Source organism: Xiphophorus hellerii, chromosome 1, assembly GCF_003331165.1.
Source record: "Xiphophorus hellerii strain 12219 chromosome 1, Xiphophorus_hellerii-4.1, whole genome shotgun sequence".
NCBI classification, from domain to species: Eukaryota; Metazoa; Chordata; class Actinopteri; order Cyprinodontiformes; family Poeciliidae; genus Xiphophorus; species Xiphophorus hellerii.
In genome coordinates, this window is record NC_045672.1 from 30,342,376 (window position 1) to 30,359,065 (window position 16,690).

Below are 16,690 nucleotides of genomic sequence, written 5' to 3' on the forward strand. Positions count from 1 at the left end.
GTGTTGTGAATTGGTGTGAGCTGAAGGTTACGGCTTGAAGACGTTAGCAGAACCACATCACCTGCAAAAAGCAAACATGAGCTCATAGGATTCCCAAACCAGACATCCTCAATGATAAGGAACAACCCTGGCCAAGTCTGAACTGCAAACAGGTCCAACTTATGTTCAGAATGCAGACACAGCATTAAAATGCATGGCATTCTGGGTAAATACCACCAAAGCAAAAATGCATCAGGTGCTAGCGCTAGGAGAACTGGCTCTTTTTTATTTTTTATTTTTTATTTTTTTTGCCAAAGACAAAAGAGAAATCCCCAACTCTAAAATCTGATGCCACCATTTTTGTTGGTGAAGAAGGAAGTTGCTTTCAGTGTCTTCAGAGGTTTAAATGTTGTTTCCCTCTGTGGTTCTTGGTGCAGCGCCCCCACAGGCGAGGAGGGGAACAGGTTTTTCAAGGGGTTCGATCGTTTGACAGTGCAGTGAGAAAACAACCAAATGTTGCAATCTGATCAGGTGCAAAGGGGTAGAGATGTTTACCCGCAGTAATGGTCCTAAACTTTAGGAGACACTGAAGGTGTATTCTAACTATGGAGGGATCAGATTTTGGACTTTGAGGAAACAGTTGTGTTTTTGTCCTGTCTGTGAACTTCCAGTGCTTTACAACTGAGCAAGGATAGTTAGCTTTCACCTGGATCTGCGAGGTCCATTCATCGAAACTGAAGTTTCAACTCTCTGAAAAGCATCATGAGACATGAACAACAATGCTGTTATTTATGTAGGTGAGTTTACTGGAGAAAGCTTCAAATAAGAGACTTAAGCTTCAGTTGGATTTTTCAAAATGTTGGCCCTGAAAGACTCTGATCTGTCTGCTCCGTCACTCCACAGTCAAAGTTTGGAATTAGCTCTTCATCATGTAATCCAATCTGCAGAGATCTGTTAATGAAACATGAGCTGAAACAAGGCAACATCTAAATCTCGCAGCCTATCGGCTTTGAGAACGGGAATTTCAAACGCCTGCGGCAGAATCTCACGTTTTTTTCATTTCCAGCTGCAGGAGCAGGAATCTTGCCTTGTTTTCTTTTCCAGTCAGAGCAACAAGCAGCCGGGTGAGGTGTTCTCACAAAAATATACACCTCTTCCCCTTTTCACTTTCCACACATAAAGAGGGACACACACCCTTTCCGAACATCCCAAACTTCCACATGAGTTTCCTCCTGGTTGCTAACATTCCTATCAGCTACCTACGCAACACACACACACACACACACACACACTGAGATGAAAGTACACGAGTCACTGTAGGAAAACATGCCTGAAGTCCCAACCACACAATGTTTGGTCATCTTTTACAGACCAGTTGACATGTCCAAACGTTGTTCTGCTCCAACGGAGATTTAATGAAATGGATTTAGAAACGTAAAGTAAACAAAATAAGGTCAGACAGAAAATAAAGGGAAGATTAGACGCTTATTGCCATCTTGAATGCTTTATTCATGGGAAAAAAAATTTTATTTGAATATCCACAAAAAAATCAACAAGAACGTTTTTCTGACTAGTCATTGTTTTTAAGAAGTATTAACTAAACAACTATATGATTATTGATGCAAGTTTTCATAAATGTAAAAGCTAGAACAGTATTATTAGCTCTTGAAGCAATTATTATCTTAATTCTTATTGGAATTATATGATTTCTTTTAAAGAAAATGTATCAGCCTGACCCAATGCATGGTATTATGAACTATCATTTTGTTGAGAATCTTGTTAGTTTTCATAAACTCCTTTTATTTATTTATTTTGAGTCTTTTCCAATATTTCACACCCTAGATCTGTTTACTCAGCAGCTCTGCCTGTTCTCCATCATATATCAGAACACCTGTCCTCTATTCTGTGTGAAATATGTTCATTCATTAACAATACAGCCCCATGCTTATTTTCTTTTCCCTGCTCATATTAGGATTATTTGGGTTAACATCCATTTGAAATAGTTCTAACAACAGAAATGATAATGTAACAATGATAATGATTTAAAATGATGACAAAAAATAAAAATGAAATTAAATAACGCCTAGGAAAGGCTATAACCTTTGTAGCAGTGGTTTCTCCCTGCTTATTGAGAGTTTCTCTCTTGTTTCCTGCCTGTTATTTGATTTCTCACATACAAAGTAATGTAAACAAAATTGGAATATTGCGTCAGGCCATTAAAAAAACTATTTTTAAAAACAGGAATGGGGCCCTAATGAAACTTATGTTTAATATCTCTTTAAAAGTTATACATTTGTTTAAAATGTATTGATTATGAAAATGCATAAACCTGTTAGGTTCAATATGTTTTGTGCTTTTTAGCCGCAGCTTCAGATGTTTCTGCTGGTGTTTTATTCTGGTTTAACAACTCAGGCCTTAACGTGGCGTTTTATGTCTTCTATTGACAGAACACACACTTCAGACATTTATTGATCTGCAATAAAAATTAATCCTTTTATGTCCTCTTGAAGGCCATCCTGCTTTTACTTGAATTTGACTTGAACATAAAAAACAAAAGGGTTTTTGTTTTATTACTACAGAGAGTCGGAAACTAAAGTAAATTCTTAAAGGTGTTTATTTGGTACAATTATTGTATACAACAGAACAGATCCATTTACAGCCAACACACCGTTTTCAAACACATAAAGAAAACCTTTTTTCTTTGTAGAAAATCTAAAAATTATTCTTGTCAGGCAGATTTAGAAGCATCCCAGTGACACTTCTGGGAAAATACTGGTTTTAATTTGTTATATGACTGCTGAGAAAAATGTCCTTTGATTTAATCCCAAAATCCTGGGTGTTTTCTTTATTCTCTTAGATAATTATTACCAAAAGGCCCAAAGTTATTGCACGAGTCCAAAAAAACGCCTGTCTCTCTCTGAAGTCTTTTTGTGTCACAGTAAATTAAAACGGAAAAAAAGAGTGCTTGGTGTCAACAGAGAAGAATGTCAAATGCAGATGTAGAAACTTATTTTTTACTAGTTCACTTGAACTCCTGCTTCTCAGTAAGCATCTCGCTGAAGAAAAGTTGAAAGAAGTCTTAAACCTCAGAAATGGCATGGCAAATGTAACTGGTGGCTCCGTAAGAGATACTTGATTTTGTTCCACTGTTTCATGTACATCAAGAAACAAGAAACAAGCAGACTAATGCAGAACAGATGCAGGCTCCATCTTTCAAGAGACTTCTTGTTTTTCTTTCCCTGTACACAAAGCTACTACAGGACAGAGAGAATGCTGTAGATATGCAATCAATAAATATATTTTAACCTTTTCTTTCAAGTAATGCCAATAATTGTAAAGTTATTCAATTACATTTAAGCCAAAAACTGCTAAAAAAAAGTTCAACATGCTTTACCTTTGTATCAAAGTGTTGTGGATCGTTAGCCTAGCTAAATAGAGGCACTTTTGCAAAACCTGATTTCCAAAAACAAAACAACAAATTGCAACAACAATACTTTGTTGGTATTTGGAGGAGTGTTTAGTATATATTGAAGGGTAAACTTTAGGATTTTATAACAGGTGTGTGCAGCCATTTCTCCAGTTTTCATCCGTTAGCCAAGCCAGGCTAGCTAGCACCATAATTACTACACAAATATAAAAACAACGTGTTGGTCTTACTTCCAGCAAGAAAGCTGGTAAATATCATTCCAAAAACTTCCTTTCAGAAAAATAAGATCATTTCTGTACAAAAACATATTTCAAACAATAGATATTTCATCTTGAAAAAGTATTATACCTTCTATACAGCTAATACATTAAATGCAGTGCAAAGAGAACATTTCATAGTCTAAATCTCTCTTTCACAAAAAGCACTGAATCAATATACACAGTATGACTACATGAAACCTATAGTTTCCAAATGAAAAATACAATAAACAATCATAAAAAATCTTAATGTATGCCCGTATCCGGTTGCAAGAATTCAAAGTAGACTCTGACAAATTAGAGGAAGTGACAATGACTTTTTGTTGAAGACATTTTCTCTGATGTGTTCCAGAAGTATTTTAGAACCTGAGCTTCTATCATCTGCAGACCTAACGTGGAAAAACTGTTTTGTTTTAATAAACGATCTGTTTGGTAAATCAGAGGATTTGTGGTAAGATAAAGCAAGACTTGAAATCAGCATCAGAGGATATCTGCCTGCCGGTAGACAAAGACATGTCTTAAATCTCAAAATATTATATTTGCCATTTGACACAAGACCCTAGGATGAACTGAGCTGCAGAAGGGAACGGGATGTATCACATCGAGAAAGAAAACCCACCCTGACTTGTAAAACATGCTGAACGTTTGTGGGAGACATCAGCGGTCTGTTCTGGGTTAGCGGCCAGGCTTTCTGAGACTGGAAGCAACTGGAAGTTCATTTTCATTCCCTTTCATGGCTCATCCTGAAAGTTTCTGACATTTAAATTTAAAGTATTTTCAGTTACAGATAACTGAAAATATTGTAGATTTCATAGAATCTGTCATAAAACAATTAATAGTATCAGCTTACAGCACGGAGATGGCACCAAAGGATGCTCCGAATGCCGTTTGGGACGTTATCGTTCTACTTCAGGTACTTAATGCCCTTAGAGGTCACTGGTTCTTGCAAGTCCATTCACTTGTGTGGACCATCTTACATCCAAGTAAAGCCATTACTTCTGGATGTTAAGTTGTTTTTGTCAGTGGATGTTTACTTTTAGCTATTATAGTAATTTTAAAAGTACATTTTGATGCAAAGCACAACGACATAGAGAGAACAACAGATTTTGATCATTAGTGAGTCTAATAACAATATGTAGCGCCACTGACTGATCAGATTTGTTGATTACCCAAAATTAATCTGCTGAAAAGATGAGAAAGAAAAAAAGTTAAATGTTTGTTGGAAATATGAAGTCTTTTAGTGTTTGATTAGATATTTCAGCAACATGTCACGTTTTGTTTTTCTTGTCTGATCTTTTTACAAGGCAAATTATATAATTAATAATCCAAGATTTGGCAAAGGGGCCAGAATAAAGTTCAACATTTGTTTCACATTTAAAAACAAACTCAAGCTGTTTTAGAGTAGGCGATGACTCGACACTGACTTCAATAAAGTTTTGATATTAAATTTTCTTTGCAGATGCGTTGAAGACTGTGTGAGATGAGATTCTGTATTTATCCAGTTATACAGGCGCTGTAATAAACGGCACTGCTGGCGTCAGAGAGAGCAGATATCAGAGGGCTGCTTCCATCATCACAGCCACCAGCGCCACTCATAATACTGCTGACGTCCCTGTTAATAATAGTGCTAACAATGCTGTTGCTACTACTGCCTCCAATGGCATTACACCCACCCAGGACTTTTGACCCTCCTCCACACCCTCCATAGGGCTCTTCTCGACTCCGTCCCATGTTGACATACTGGTCAAATTCGTGCCTGTCCACCTCAGACCAAAACTCAGCAGAGGAAGAGCCCATGTGGCCGCCGGCCTCCAGGCTGGACTGGTCTGAGTGTGCAGAGCGACCGAAGGTGGATGCAGGGAGGATGCAGGAGGAAGAGCAGGAAGAGGAAGAAGTTTCAGGAGGAGGGGAAAGCTGTCCCAGATGAGAGGGAGTGAAGTGCGTAGCGCTGGACGCAGTGCCTCCATACATTTGGTTGAGATACCCGACAGGCGCTGTGCTCAGAGGTGTCTGTTGGCATTTTATTGGCTCAGGGATGCTGAAGGACGGGCGAGGATAGGAAACAGGGGACGAGGAATCGGCTAGAGGCGGAGGACATTTCACAGGAGTCCTTAAGGGGACCTGATGACTGAAAGCATGACTAGGAGGTAGCTTAGCGCTAACTGAGCTAATGCTTGACGTCATATTTGATTCAACAGAACTTATTCTAGAGTCGAGTCTGGAAGTCCTGCTTGGACTGAGACTTGCATTCATCCCGATGTTTAAGCTGGCGCTGACGGCGATGGCGTTGTGGTGACTGTGGTTGTTGTTGTAGTGCTGCTGGCTGTAATGTGGGTTGTGATGGTGAAGGCGGTGATAACCGCTCCAGCCTCCCATCCCCGCCTCGTCTTGCATGTGTTGGGGGAAGAACACGGACTCTCCGGCTCCGTCTTCCAGGACGTCCAGCGGCGACATCTCCGGGGTGGGCAGGCCGTAGCTCTCCAGTTCGGCGTGCCCTGGGGCCGGAAGGTCCCGAAAGTGGCCCAGAGACGGCAGCAGCTGGTGAGGGTGATGGTGGTGGGGAGTGTGGGTGGCCGGGTGGCCGTAAGCAGCAGCACCAGATACGCCATCAGCAGCCAAAGGGCCGATGCCGGGGCCCAAACCGAGAGCCGGGGCCCCACCTTGGGCCAGGCTGTGCAGCAGGAGCCCGGGTTCCACTCGCTTCAGCTTCTTGGTGGTCTTTTTGCGTCGAGGTCTGTACTTATAGTTTGGGTGATCCTGGAGGTGTTGCACACGGAGACGCTCGGCTTCCTCCACAAACGGCCGCTTGTCTGTGGCACTCAGGGCCTTCCAGGACTGACCTGGAAGATGTGGACAAAGAGCGGAAACGATTACACTTTACATTAAAGGACAAAGTTATTTATTACTTTTAATCTAACTGATATCATAAGTCCTAATCACATTTTACCCTCATGTCCTGAAGCCCGAATCCCCTTTTACACCTAAACCTACAATCATTTTAATTCATGCATATCATTTTAATAGCTATTTACACATGGCCAATGAAAATATATCGAATACTGTACTTCTAGTGTAAACAAAGACCATGAAAGCAGGATTGGTTGGCCCCCTAACCACCTTTAAACCACATTCAGACCTCTATAAATCTCCTTATCTTGACATCTTTTAACTTTTCAGTTTCTACAAATTCCCAACTTGTTTAGATGGAAGGCACCCTCATATTTATTTGTGTCTAATTAAGAAAGTTTTGCCCTCGGGGTTGAGCTCGACGTATTTATGCTCTGCATTAAGTGTACATATTTACAGTTTGTCTTGTGGTTGTAAATTCTGGCTGCTTCCAGATCTGCAAAACAAACTTTTTTTCCCAGAAACTTGCGGTTTGGATTTGAGTGACTCTGAACATTTCAAGCTGCAGATGAACTCCAGCTGTACAGTGGGTCTGCACTGAGCAGCTCCCACGTTTTAATCTGAAGCTCAGTTTACAGCTGGAAAAATATACAATAAAATAACAAATCAAAGAATATTAGTTAAAATATCTAACACAGTGACATCATCAGTTCTCTTTATTCTATAAGATTAGTTATTGTTGTTGCTTGTAATTAAAAAGTATTTATTAAAACAAATATTATTTTTTATCATTCATTAATGACATAGTTAACTTTTCAGTATGCAGAGTTAAAATAAGTACAGTAACAGACAGCAGTTCAGTGATTTATAAATGGTTTGCCAACATTTTCTGAAGATTGTTGCATTTTTTTATTTTCAGCTCACATTTTTAGGTTACAAATACAAAAAGTGAAAAATATTGCATTTAATGTAAATATCTCTTTAAAAAGCTGTAATATTTACTAGAAATTCACTGTTCAATTGGCTGATTACACCTAGATCGGGTCAAAGTCGAAAAATCTAACTTTATTTTGCTTGCATTAAATGCTTCCAAACTAAGAACTCCCTCAATTTTCATCCTGTAAATGCATCAGTTAAAAGCAAAGGCTTAAAAATTGAAGATTAGGTTTGAATATGCTTTGATGCATTAATAGAGATAGTCTTGTCATTCTTTAATTTTCTGTTTGACTGAAAACTACCACTTGTGGCACATTTTTCTGTTTTATGTGGTTTATTTCTGTCATTTTATCAGATCTTGAAGAAAACCAAAAGCTGGTTAAGGTCAATAAATGTCTGATTAATGCATTTTTAAGATTTTTTAGTTGTCTGAGCTTTTAACCTTTAATATTTTTCATATAATCCTTTTAAGATTAAGCACACAGAAAAAGGTTAAATTAGTAAATTTAGCCATGAATTATGAGTTTTACATAATAATTGTTTTGCTTGTTAAAAGCTGAGGCCGCTGCTCGTCTTACCCAGCATCTTGCTCAGCACGGCGTTGTGCAGGTCCGGGTTCTGCAGGGCCAGTCGCTTCCTCTCGTCTTTGGCCCAAACCATGAAGGCGTTCATGGGCCTGCGGATCCTCTGCTCGGCCCCTGAGGCTTTCCCATCGCCTGCCCCGGCCAGCGGGCCCCCTCCAGGGGTCAGGTCGGGGCTCTGTCCCCTGGAGCCGACCGTCAGAGCCATCCTGGGCTCGCCTCTCCTCGGTTCTCCAGGGGCGTCGGGAGAACTGCAGTCTGCTGACAGGCTCTCTTCAAAATCCATCTCAGGGTCGGAAGCGGGACTCGGGGTCTCCGACGTCCAGCGGCCTCCAAAGGGCATTTGACTGGGATGCAGGGAGGCCTCTCTAGGCAGGTTGGGCTCAGTTAAATTCATCCCACTCAGGTTAACGTTCTGTCCAGAAAATCTCTGCTTTATGTTGGCTGGAAAACTCTGAATGTTTCAGATGGAAAACGACCGAAGGATCAAATGAGGAATCTGACGGATTTGGTGCACAAATCCTAAAATAAAGCATCGAGATCTGAGAGGAGAGGGAAAGGAGAGAGAAAAGGGAAAACAAAAGTTGTGGTGCAGGATATTCCCTCTGAAGAAAAAAAATCCAGAGACTCTGCCTCTTTTGTCCACTTCCTTTTTTTTTCCTTCCCAAAAAGACAACAGTTCTTGTTTGGATTTTGCGGTTCAGGACTTGATTTCTCTCAGTCAGCGAGGCCGTCCGACTCTCCGTCTCTCCGTCTCTCTACCTTGTTTGAAAGTTTTGAAACTTGTGGCCAGATTTAACCGACCCACTCTGTGTATATATACCCCGCCCTGACCAATCAGATAAATATATAGCTGAGGCCTTAACCAATGAGATGCCAGGCGGCTGTGAGGGAAAGAAGTGAGTCTGTCTGAGAGACGGCGAAGGGGGAGTTCAGAACTTTGCCTCCCCCTTTTTCCTTCTTAACGGCCACCCTTTCCTCCCCCTTGGAACTACACACACACACACACACACACACACACACCCTGTCAGGGTGTTCAGGGAGATGTAATCAGAGAGGTTCCATTGTTTTTACCCAACTGAGACTGGAGCATCTCACACACACATACACACGTGCAGGCACATGAAACAACACACACATCCTCTACTGTGTAGCATAAAACAAGCATATGTCGCATTTATAATTAACCTCACCAACAAATGACAGACAAAAACACAACGACACTTTTAGTAATGGTATGTGAATCTGCCTGATGTGTGTTTCTGCACTTGAAGGGGTGTGTGTGTGTGTATTTGAGGGTAGGACAGTGGTCACACAGCCAGCCGCAGTCCCAACCAGAACGATTAGTGGCTGAGATTAACAACAACTCACTGGGAAAACTGGGACCTGGAGGCGGTGGGGGGGCATGGCAGCCATGACGCCTGGGACATTTTGTTCTCCAACAGGGGCCACGGCTTCCGTTAATGCACTTTTAATTGTAATCACAGGTAAGTTGCTGCAGATTGTCATTCTGCAACGCCTTTTGTTATTCATGAAATTATTAAACGTTTCACGGAAAAAAAACTAACTGCGCTGAAATGATGATTTTCTCTTTACAACAGAAATTTGAAAAGAAAGACTCAACTTCAACCATTATCTTTGTTGAGCTTCATAAAACGATTACAACCGTAATCGCTCTCTAGTGCAACAATATAATAACCTCTACACACACAGACACACGCGCACACACTTCCCTCCCCACGCCCAGCTCCATGGGAGGCTCCTGTGGCGTCTCAGAACCTCCTGCTCGACCAACCAGGAACTACTCCCACGTACCACTGTTGTCTCAGGCTCACTGTCATTGTGTGTGTGTGTGTGTGTATGCGTGCGTGGGCGGGCGTGGTTGTGTGTGTGCACCATAAGAATCTATGTTGAGAGTTACTGTAACTGTTTAGGTGTGACAACTTCAGTATCAAACCTTTGGCTTCTCTTTGTGTTTCTCATTCTTGTCTCATTTCCTGCAAGCCACATATTTTCAGTCCTCGTCCAGAGTAAAAATGAACATTTACAGACTCATTCTTCTTTATGTTTCAAATCATCAAACAAATGTTATATTAAGAGAACTTGAGTACTTGAAAAATGAAGCATTTTTGAATTTTTATCATGAGAAAACAGCTACACTAACCAACCTGCCAATGTGAAAAAGTAAATGCCCCCTAAACCTAATAACCAGTTGTGCCTCTTGTATCATCAGGCATAACTGGGGATTAGTCTTTTACATCTCAGTGGAAGAGTTTTTGGTGAACCGTTTCTGGCAGAATAATTCACATTATGCCACATTAACATATTTTTTTGTAGAGTAAACTGTGAATTTAAAGTCATGACACAGCATCACAATTGTATTCCAATTTAGACTTTAACTAGGCCACTTCAAGAACTCCATCAAGCACAGCAAACTAGAACAAAGTCATCACACTATCACCACCATGTTTACAGGTCCAAAAAAGTATTTTATTCTGAAATGTTGTGTTTGGTAACAAAGTTATTCTTTGTAAAACTTTTACTTTTGTCTCATCAGTCCACAGAATAGAACTGTCACAAAATTCAACCATTTCTGCTCTGAATTTCACTTTTGACAAAAGAACAATTGAGTTAGTAATATTGTTTTTCTGCAAGAGAAAGAATTGGATAACCTGACTTCATTAGGAGCTTCAGCCCTTTTTTCTGTCATTATATCAGGCTTCATGAATGTCCCTTTCCAGCCGTTTCCGTAACTTAACAAGTGGAATGTGTGTGAGACAGTGCCGTAGCACCACACCTTCGCCACAGAGGAAATTTGGCTGCGGCTGCAGACTTTGTGGCGAGAAAGAAAATAGAGAGAGACATCGAATGAAGGAGAGAAGACATGGCGACGGGCACATTTTTTCTTACGTCTTCAGATAACACACACACGTACACACCCCCACAAACACACACAGAGATCTCCATCTTACAAACACAAACAATCACACACACCAACATTCTGGACGGCAAGCCGGGACACAATGGCATCGTAATGTGCGTGTGTGTGTGCAGTGTGTTTATGTGTGGGAGAGGTCATGTTCACACAACTTTCTATTTTCGAACACGCTGAAGGAGGGAAATGTGTGTGATGATGGATGGGAGACACACACATACACACCGTTAACATGGGTCACCGGGAATCCCCCACCTTTATCCCCCCCCACACACACACGCACACCCACACCCACACACACACATACGCTAAAGAAGTAGATCATATCAGCACTTTGTCTTGGATGCTGGACATTGTAAACTACTGTGAACAATTAGTAAACATGTAGATATAATCAGAAATTATTTTCTTTTTTATAACCAGAAGTGATTAATTCAATCATCTTAATAAGACAAAATATGACTTTCCTTTACCTTTTAGTAAAGTCTCCACAAAGCTATTTTTTTTAGATATAAACACATTTTTAACACATTTATTGGTTTGAAAGATCCATGAGTTTTGTACTTTTACGTTTATTCTTCTGCAGACATTGAAAACTCAAGATACTTTACACTTCATATCATTTATTTCAATTTCAAGGGAGGTTTATGAGAATAAACATCTTGACTTCATTCTGCTGGATTTATCCTGCAGGAAGTAAATGATGTCTATTATTTATTAAGGATAAATCTATCAATGACTTAAAACCAATGAATGGTAACTTTATGATGGATCTGATGGAAGTCTCAAGTGGTTAATCTTTAGAAAAAAACCATAAACCATATTTGTGGACTCAAACTGCTATTTTTGGAAAAATGCGTAAAGTAAAATCAGAGCCTTAACCTAAAATTACTGGGATTCAGTTTGTTCTGAGTTGCCTAAGAGACTTTCTAAAATAACACAAAATACAATTAAGTATGAATTAGAAAGAACTTGTGTCAGTCATTTTGGCCTTTTTTTTTGTTTTACAACAATTTGGGGCAACAAGGTACATAAAATGACTTTATTCTGAAAGTGGTAAGTTTTTTACCATTTAAAGCTGCATTTTGCTGACATTGCATGAACAGCCCTTGTTATTTTCCATTTCTGTTTCAATAAAAGTTTTTCTACTCTCTTTGATATAATTAGTGGACTGAAGTCAAATGTTGCATTCCCGTTTTCAAAGGGTGTACAGCCCAGAAAAAGACATGCCAAAGAAAGAAATTAGGCTATTTTTCTCTAATCTGTTCCATAATATTACTAAATATTTCTTTATGTGTTTTTGTGAGGTTTTATGGTCAGCAACTGTTTGGGTGTGATAGAAAAAATAAAGAACGTTCTCCTTTGAACTTGGAGTTTGAAGAGATATTTGCATTCAGTTAGCAGTGAGTTACATATGGAACATAACGCTGCCAAAACACTGCTGAAGATTTCTCTGCATTAAAAGCCATTAAATTTAAATAAAACCAGCACGACATGAAAATAGCACATATAGGTGACCTGTGTGTTTAGTGTGTTCATGTGTGTCAAATACACTTTTCATGTTCTGACATGTTTAAGTTTTTACAATAGTGTAAATAAGTTTGCATCCTCCACACAAGGCTGGCTGCTGCTGGTTGTGTCGTCTACATCATCGCTGCTTTTGGGGTTCAGTCACTGGCAAGGAAATTACATGTTGCTCCTGGATTGGCTCCTTTGCCATTTGCTTTCTGGTTTGTGAAGGAGCATCGTGAGGCAGTTCAGTTTCCCAAGCTGCATTTTTGTTCAAACATTGCAGTTATATTGTCTATGAAAATATGCCTTTTTTTTGCAAGTAATTTGGAGTCTGTGAATAGTGACGATCTATGCATCATCCTGGCTGTAGTGTATGTTCGACCACCCATACAGAACAGATTGTTGCAACACTGATCTCTACACCTCACATTATTTTTACTTTTTCATCGTTAAAGGGGCAGCTTTATGTATTTTCCAGGCACATAGTGTCATTTTGTAGCATAATCAAGTAACTATGTTCCTTTTAGTTGTGATAAAAATGCTACCTTGACCGTGAGGAGCAGCTCCTATGATGTGCAGTTACACCAGGTGTTTGCTTATTGCTGCTGGCTAGTCTGAAGGAGCCAGCAGATCAGAAACTGCAGCTTAGAGGAGGAGCTAGGTCCACCCAGGAGTTGGTTGCCATGGAGATAAAAGGATCGTTCAGGATCATGAAGTTTACCATCAAGTCCAAGCTGCGCTGATCACAGTTTTGACTTCTGTGATTTTGTGGTTTTTAGGTCTTCTTTAAACTGAGATTTTTTTTATGAGGTGTTCTGATGAATAGTTTCGCAAATGTTCATATTTTCTCTATTTAAAAACAACAACAACAACAAAACACGACTGGTTTGAAGCACTGCAACTTATCAGGTTTGGCCAATAATCTTTCGCAAGCATAAAATCCAGTTTTTACATTTAGTTAACGTTTTACTGAGTTGGTGTTTACCGTACTGATGTGCTTCTTCTCCTTTTTCTTCCCAACAAGCATAGCAACATTTTAGATTGTCACAACAAAATCACAAAACAGCTCAAATCTGACATATTTATGTCTGGTATTTTGGTAAATAAATAACATCTTATGGCGACGTCTGCTTCTGGCTCCATATCTGTGTAATTTATGAAGGTCTCCCCATCCACAAGCTGACTTCATGTCTGAGACGGCAATTTAAAACACCCTAAAGAGAGGAAAGTCAAGAATTTGGTTGTTGCTTACAGTCTCTAATCAACGCTTCAGCTACAAACTCTTAAAACAAAGACATAAAATCTCCCAGATAGAAGCTTTTTATGGTGAAAACTCTGAGTTTGCATCCGGATGCTCTCACAGCTATCTGTCTGTCTGTCTGTCTCTCTGTCTGACTATACATAGCGCGTCGGCAGAGCTTATCATTTCTCATCCTGTAATTAATGCAGCGCAGCACCACAGAACAATATACGACCTTTCCCACCAAACACAACGCCTCTGTTCCTGAGCCCAGCACTTGTTTTCGTGTCTCTTCTCTTCTGTCCTGTTGTCTTGTCTTTCTCATCATGGCCCCTGTCATTTTCAGCCTTTCTTTAACTCTCTCTGTCTCACGCTAGCATTCTCACAACGCTGCCGAAGAACTATGTGACTCTTTCATCTTTATGTCACGGGCTTGTTTGACCCAAAGTAAATCTTACTTTGCTGGCTTTGCGATTAGCTTTATATTCAGTTCTCAGGAACAGAAAGTAAAAAAAGAAACGGAAATACAGGAAAGTAAAAGAAGGTTTGGAGATAAAGTAATGACGCATTATGGAAAGTCATGATAAAAAAAATCACATTAGTTACCTATGGATGGCTAACGAATCAAAAAACAATTCTTTCTTTTGAACAATTTTTTTAGGTGTTACATAAATGTTAAAAATCAAATTGGATATTCTAGGTTAATAATGCCTGGCTAGACGGCAAGATTTTTAAATTATCGGCCAATTTTCAGAACCGAGAGTCCACACACACACACACACTCCCACACACACACCCCGACGATAAAAAATCGTAGATATATCAGGGCTGGTTTTAAAATGTGTTACCAAGTATTTTTAGTCTTGTTTTTAGAGCAAATGTCTTATCATACTTGAAGTAAAACAAAACTAACTTAAAAGAAACTTTTCAGCAAGACAGAGGAGCTTCAGCAAGAAAACTGGCAGACTAATTTGCTTAAAGCATTTTGCTCACATTATAGGTGAAATAATGTGTCAGTGGAACAAATACTTTGTCATATTGAAGCTTTTCTTCAAACAAACTCCTGAGTTTTCCCACTAACAGACCATAAAACCTTTTTCTCTTCTTACTTCTTACTGATAGTTTGGCTTCACATGGAGTTGCAGCACAGTAGTAGCCATTGGCTTAATCTTTGTTATTTTGGTTAGTCTTTAATTTTCTGGTTTCCATGTCGAAGCATTTTAGATTATTTCAGCCAGGCAGCCAATCATTTTCTGTGCAAGCAGGAACTTCTTTGGGGAATAATTTATAGTACTGTGGCTCATCGGATCCAGATGAGTAATCCGCTGGTTTCCGAAGTAACGTCACAATTTTAACAGTTCCTGGTAGGAATTGTAGTTCCAGCTAAGAACAAGTCAGTTTGACCTGTTATATTTAGTCCCAAGTTGGGTGCTTGATCATTTTCCTTCATTTAATCCCAGGACAATGTGGAGAGACAGGAAGCCCAAGCAGAGATAAGAACACAGATAAAAATTCCCCCAGCGGATGCAGGAAGGATAGGTGCATACCACAAAAACTGCAACATTCACTGTTTTCATCTGGTCTGCAACTTTTTCTTATCTCTCTCTCTCTTACTGTGACTTCCTGTCAGTCCACCACAGCAGACATAATATCAAAGAAAAATTTCACAAATGCATTTCTCATTTGGGATATAAGTTATGATGGCGCAGGAGAGGAGCGCCTCTTACTGCGGCTCGCTCAGTGCAGCGGTCCTGAGTTTGACTCCTGGCCTGATCCACTTGCTGCATGTCAGCCTCCTTCCTCCGTTTTTTAAATAACTGCTAAATAAATGCCAGAAGAGTCCTAGGGAATGTTAAAAAAAATACAAGCGCAGGTTAAAAACCTGCATAATAGGATGAGAACAACATAAATACAAATTAAGAAAATGATTGCACTTGTTGTGACAACTGGTTGTTGTCTGGGATGGCTTGATTGACCTTTCACACAGTTGTGTGTAGAGCTGATGGAGTGTTTAGTTAAGCACCAAAAGCAACTGTCCACTCAGGTTTTTGTTTAAAATCGTAACAGACATGCAGTGAATTATGAATCTAATCATCGGGTTTGAACGTTTCCACATTGTGCTTCATTACAACCACAAAGCTTATAGTTGTTGTGATTTTAAGTGATAGACCAACACACACTAGTGCACCAATAAGTGTAAGGAAAGCGACACATCTTCATTTTCTCTGTTTATTATCTTTTACAAATAGTAATCTGAAAAGCGCCAGGTGTCATGAACGCAGCTGTTCTGTGAACGCCTCAGAGGTTTGCTGGAGAAAATGAGTGAACAGGCAACATCATGAGGTCTAAAGGTCCCAGCTAACAGGTCAGGGAGGAGGTTTAAAACTGTTTCAGGTGATAAAACAAAATCCAGAAGGACTGTTCAACCTGTCCTCTAAAAACAGTCCATAAACTCCATAAATCTAGTCAGACAGAAATGTATTTTTTAATGAATATACATTATGACATTAGAATTTACCCTGAGAATGATTCACATAAACCCAGAGTTAAAAAAAATAACTGATCATTAACACACAACATTGTTAATGATGATTTTGTCCAGCATTGAAATAAAAATAAACTCATATTTACTGTTTTAACCACCAAAGTATTGTCAACTTTTTCACTGGAACATTGTCTACGTTATTTCTTCTGCTAATATAAATTGAAAATGTTGATTTTCCCAAACAGAAAATTCCACTTCTTCTAACTTCTCTTTTGTTCAGCCTGCAACAAATATAAAAGTCATTTTCAGATACCAAAAATATATATCTTCCAAAAAATAAAAAGAAGCAGTTTGATGTTTTGCACAAATGATGTATGGCAAGCAGTAAATGTGGAAAAATTAAAATGGGCAGATTATAATAGTCATGTTTTTTGTGTAATCGATTCAATTCAGTTTACTTAAGTAGCATCAATTGACAACAAATGTCGTCT

At 39.4% G+C, this 16,690-nt stretch overlaps 1 protein-coding gene across 1 annotated transcript; it reads right to left on the minus strand.

Moving 5' to 3' along the window:
* Positions 1-2,575: 2,575 nt before the first annotated feature.
* Positions 2,576-8,843, minus strand: sox18 (SRY-box transcription factor 18). The gene is made up of 2 exons (XM_032559926.1): positions 8,025-8,843; positions 2,576-6,503 (listed from the first exon to the last, which is right to left on the minus strand). Exons 1-2 carry the CDS (start codon positions 8,422-8,424, stop codon positions 5,158-5,160), a joined length of 1,746 nt encoding a protein of 581 aa, XP_032415817.1. The 5' UTR covers positions 8,425-8,843; the 3' UTR covers positions 2,576-5,157.
* Positions 8,844-16,690: the final 7,847 nt, after the last annotated feature.

Excerpts from the sequence above, each read along its gene's own strand:
- sox18 (XM_032559926.1), bottom strand. The coding sequence starts at position 8,424 with ATGAATTTAACTGAGCCCAACCTGCCTAGAGAGGCCTCCCTGCATCCC. Across the intron at positions 6,504-8,024 it reads CGTGCTGAGCAAGATGCTGG|GTCAGTCCTGGAAGGCCCTG; the intron begins GTAAGACGAGCA and ends CACATCTTCCAG.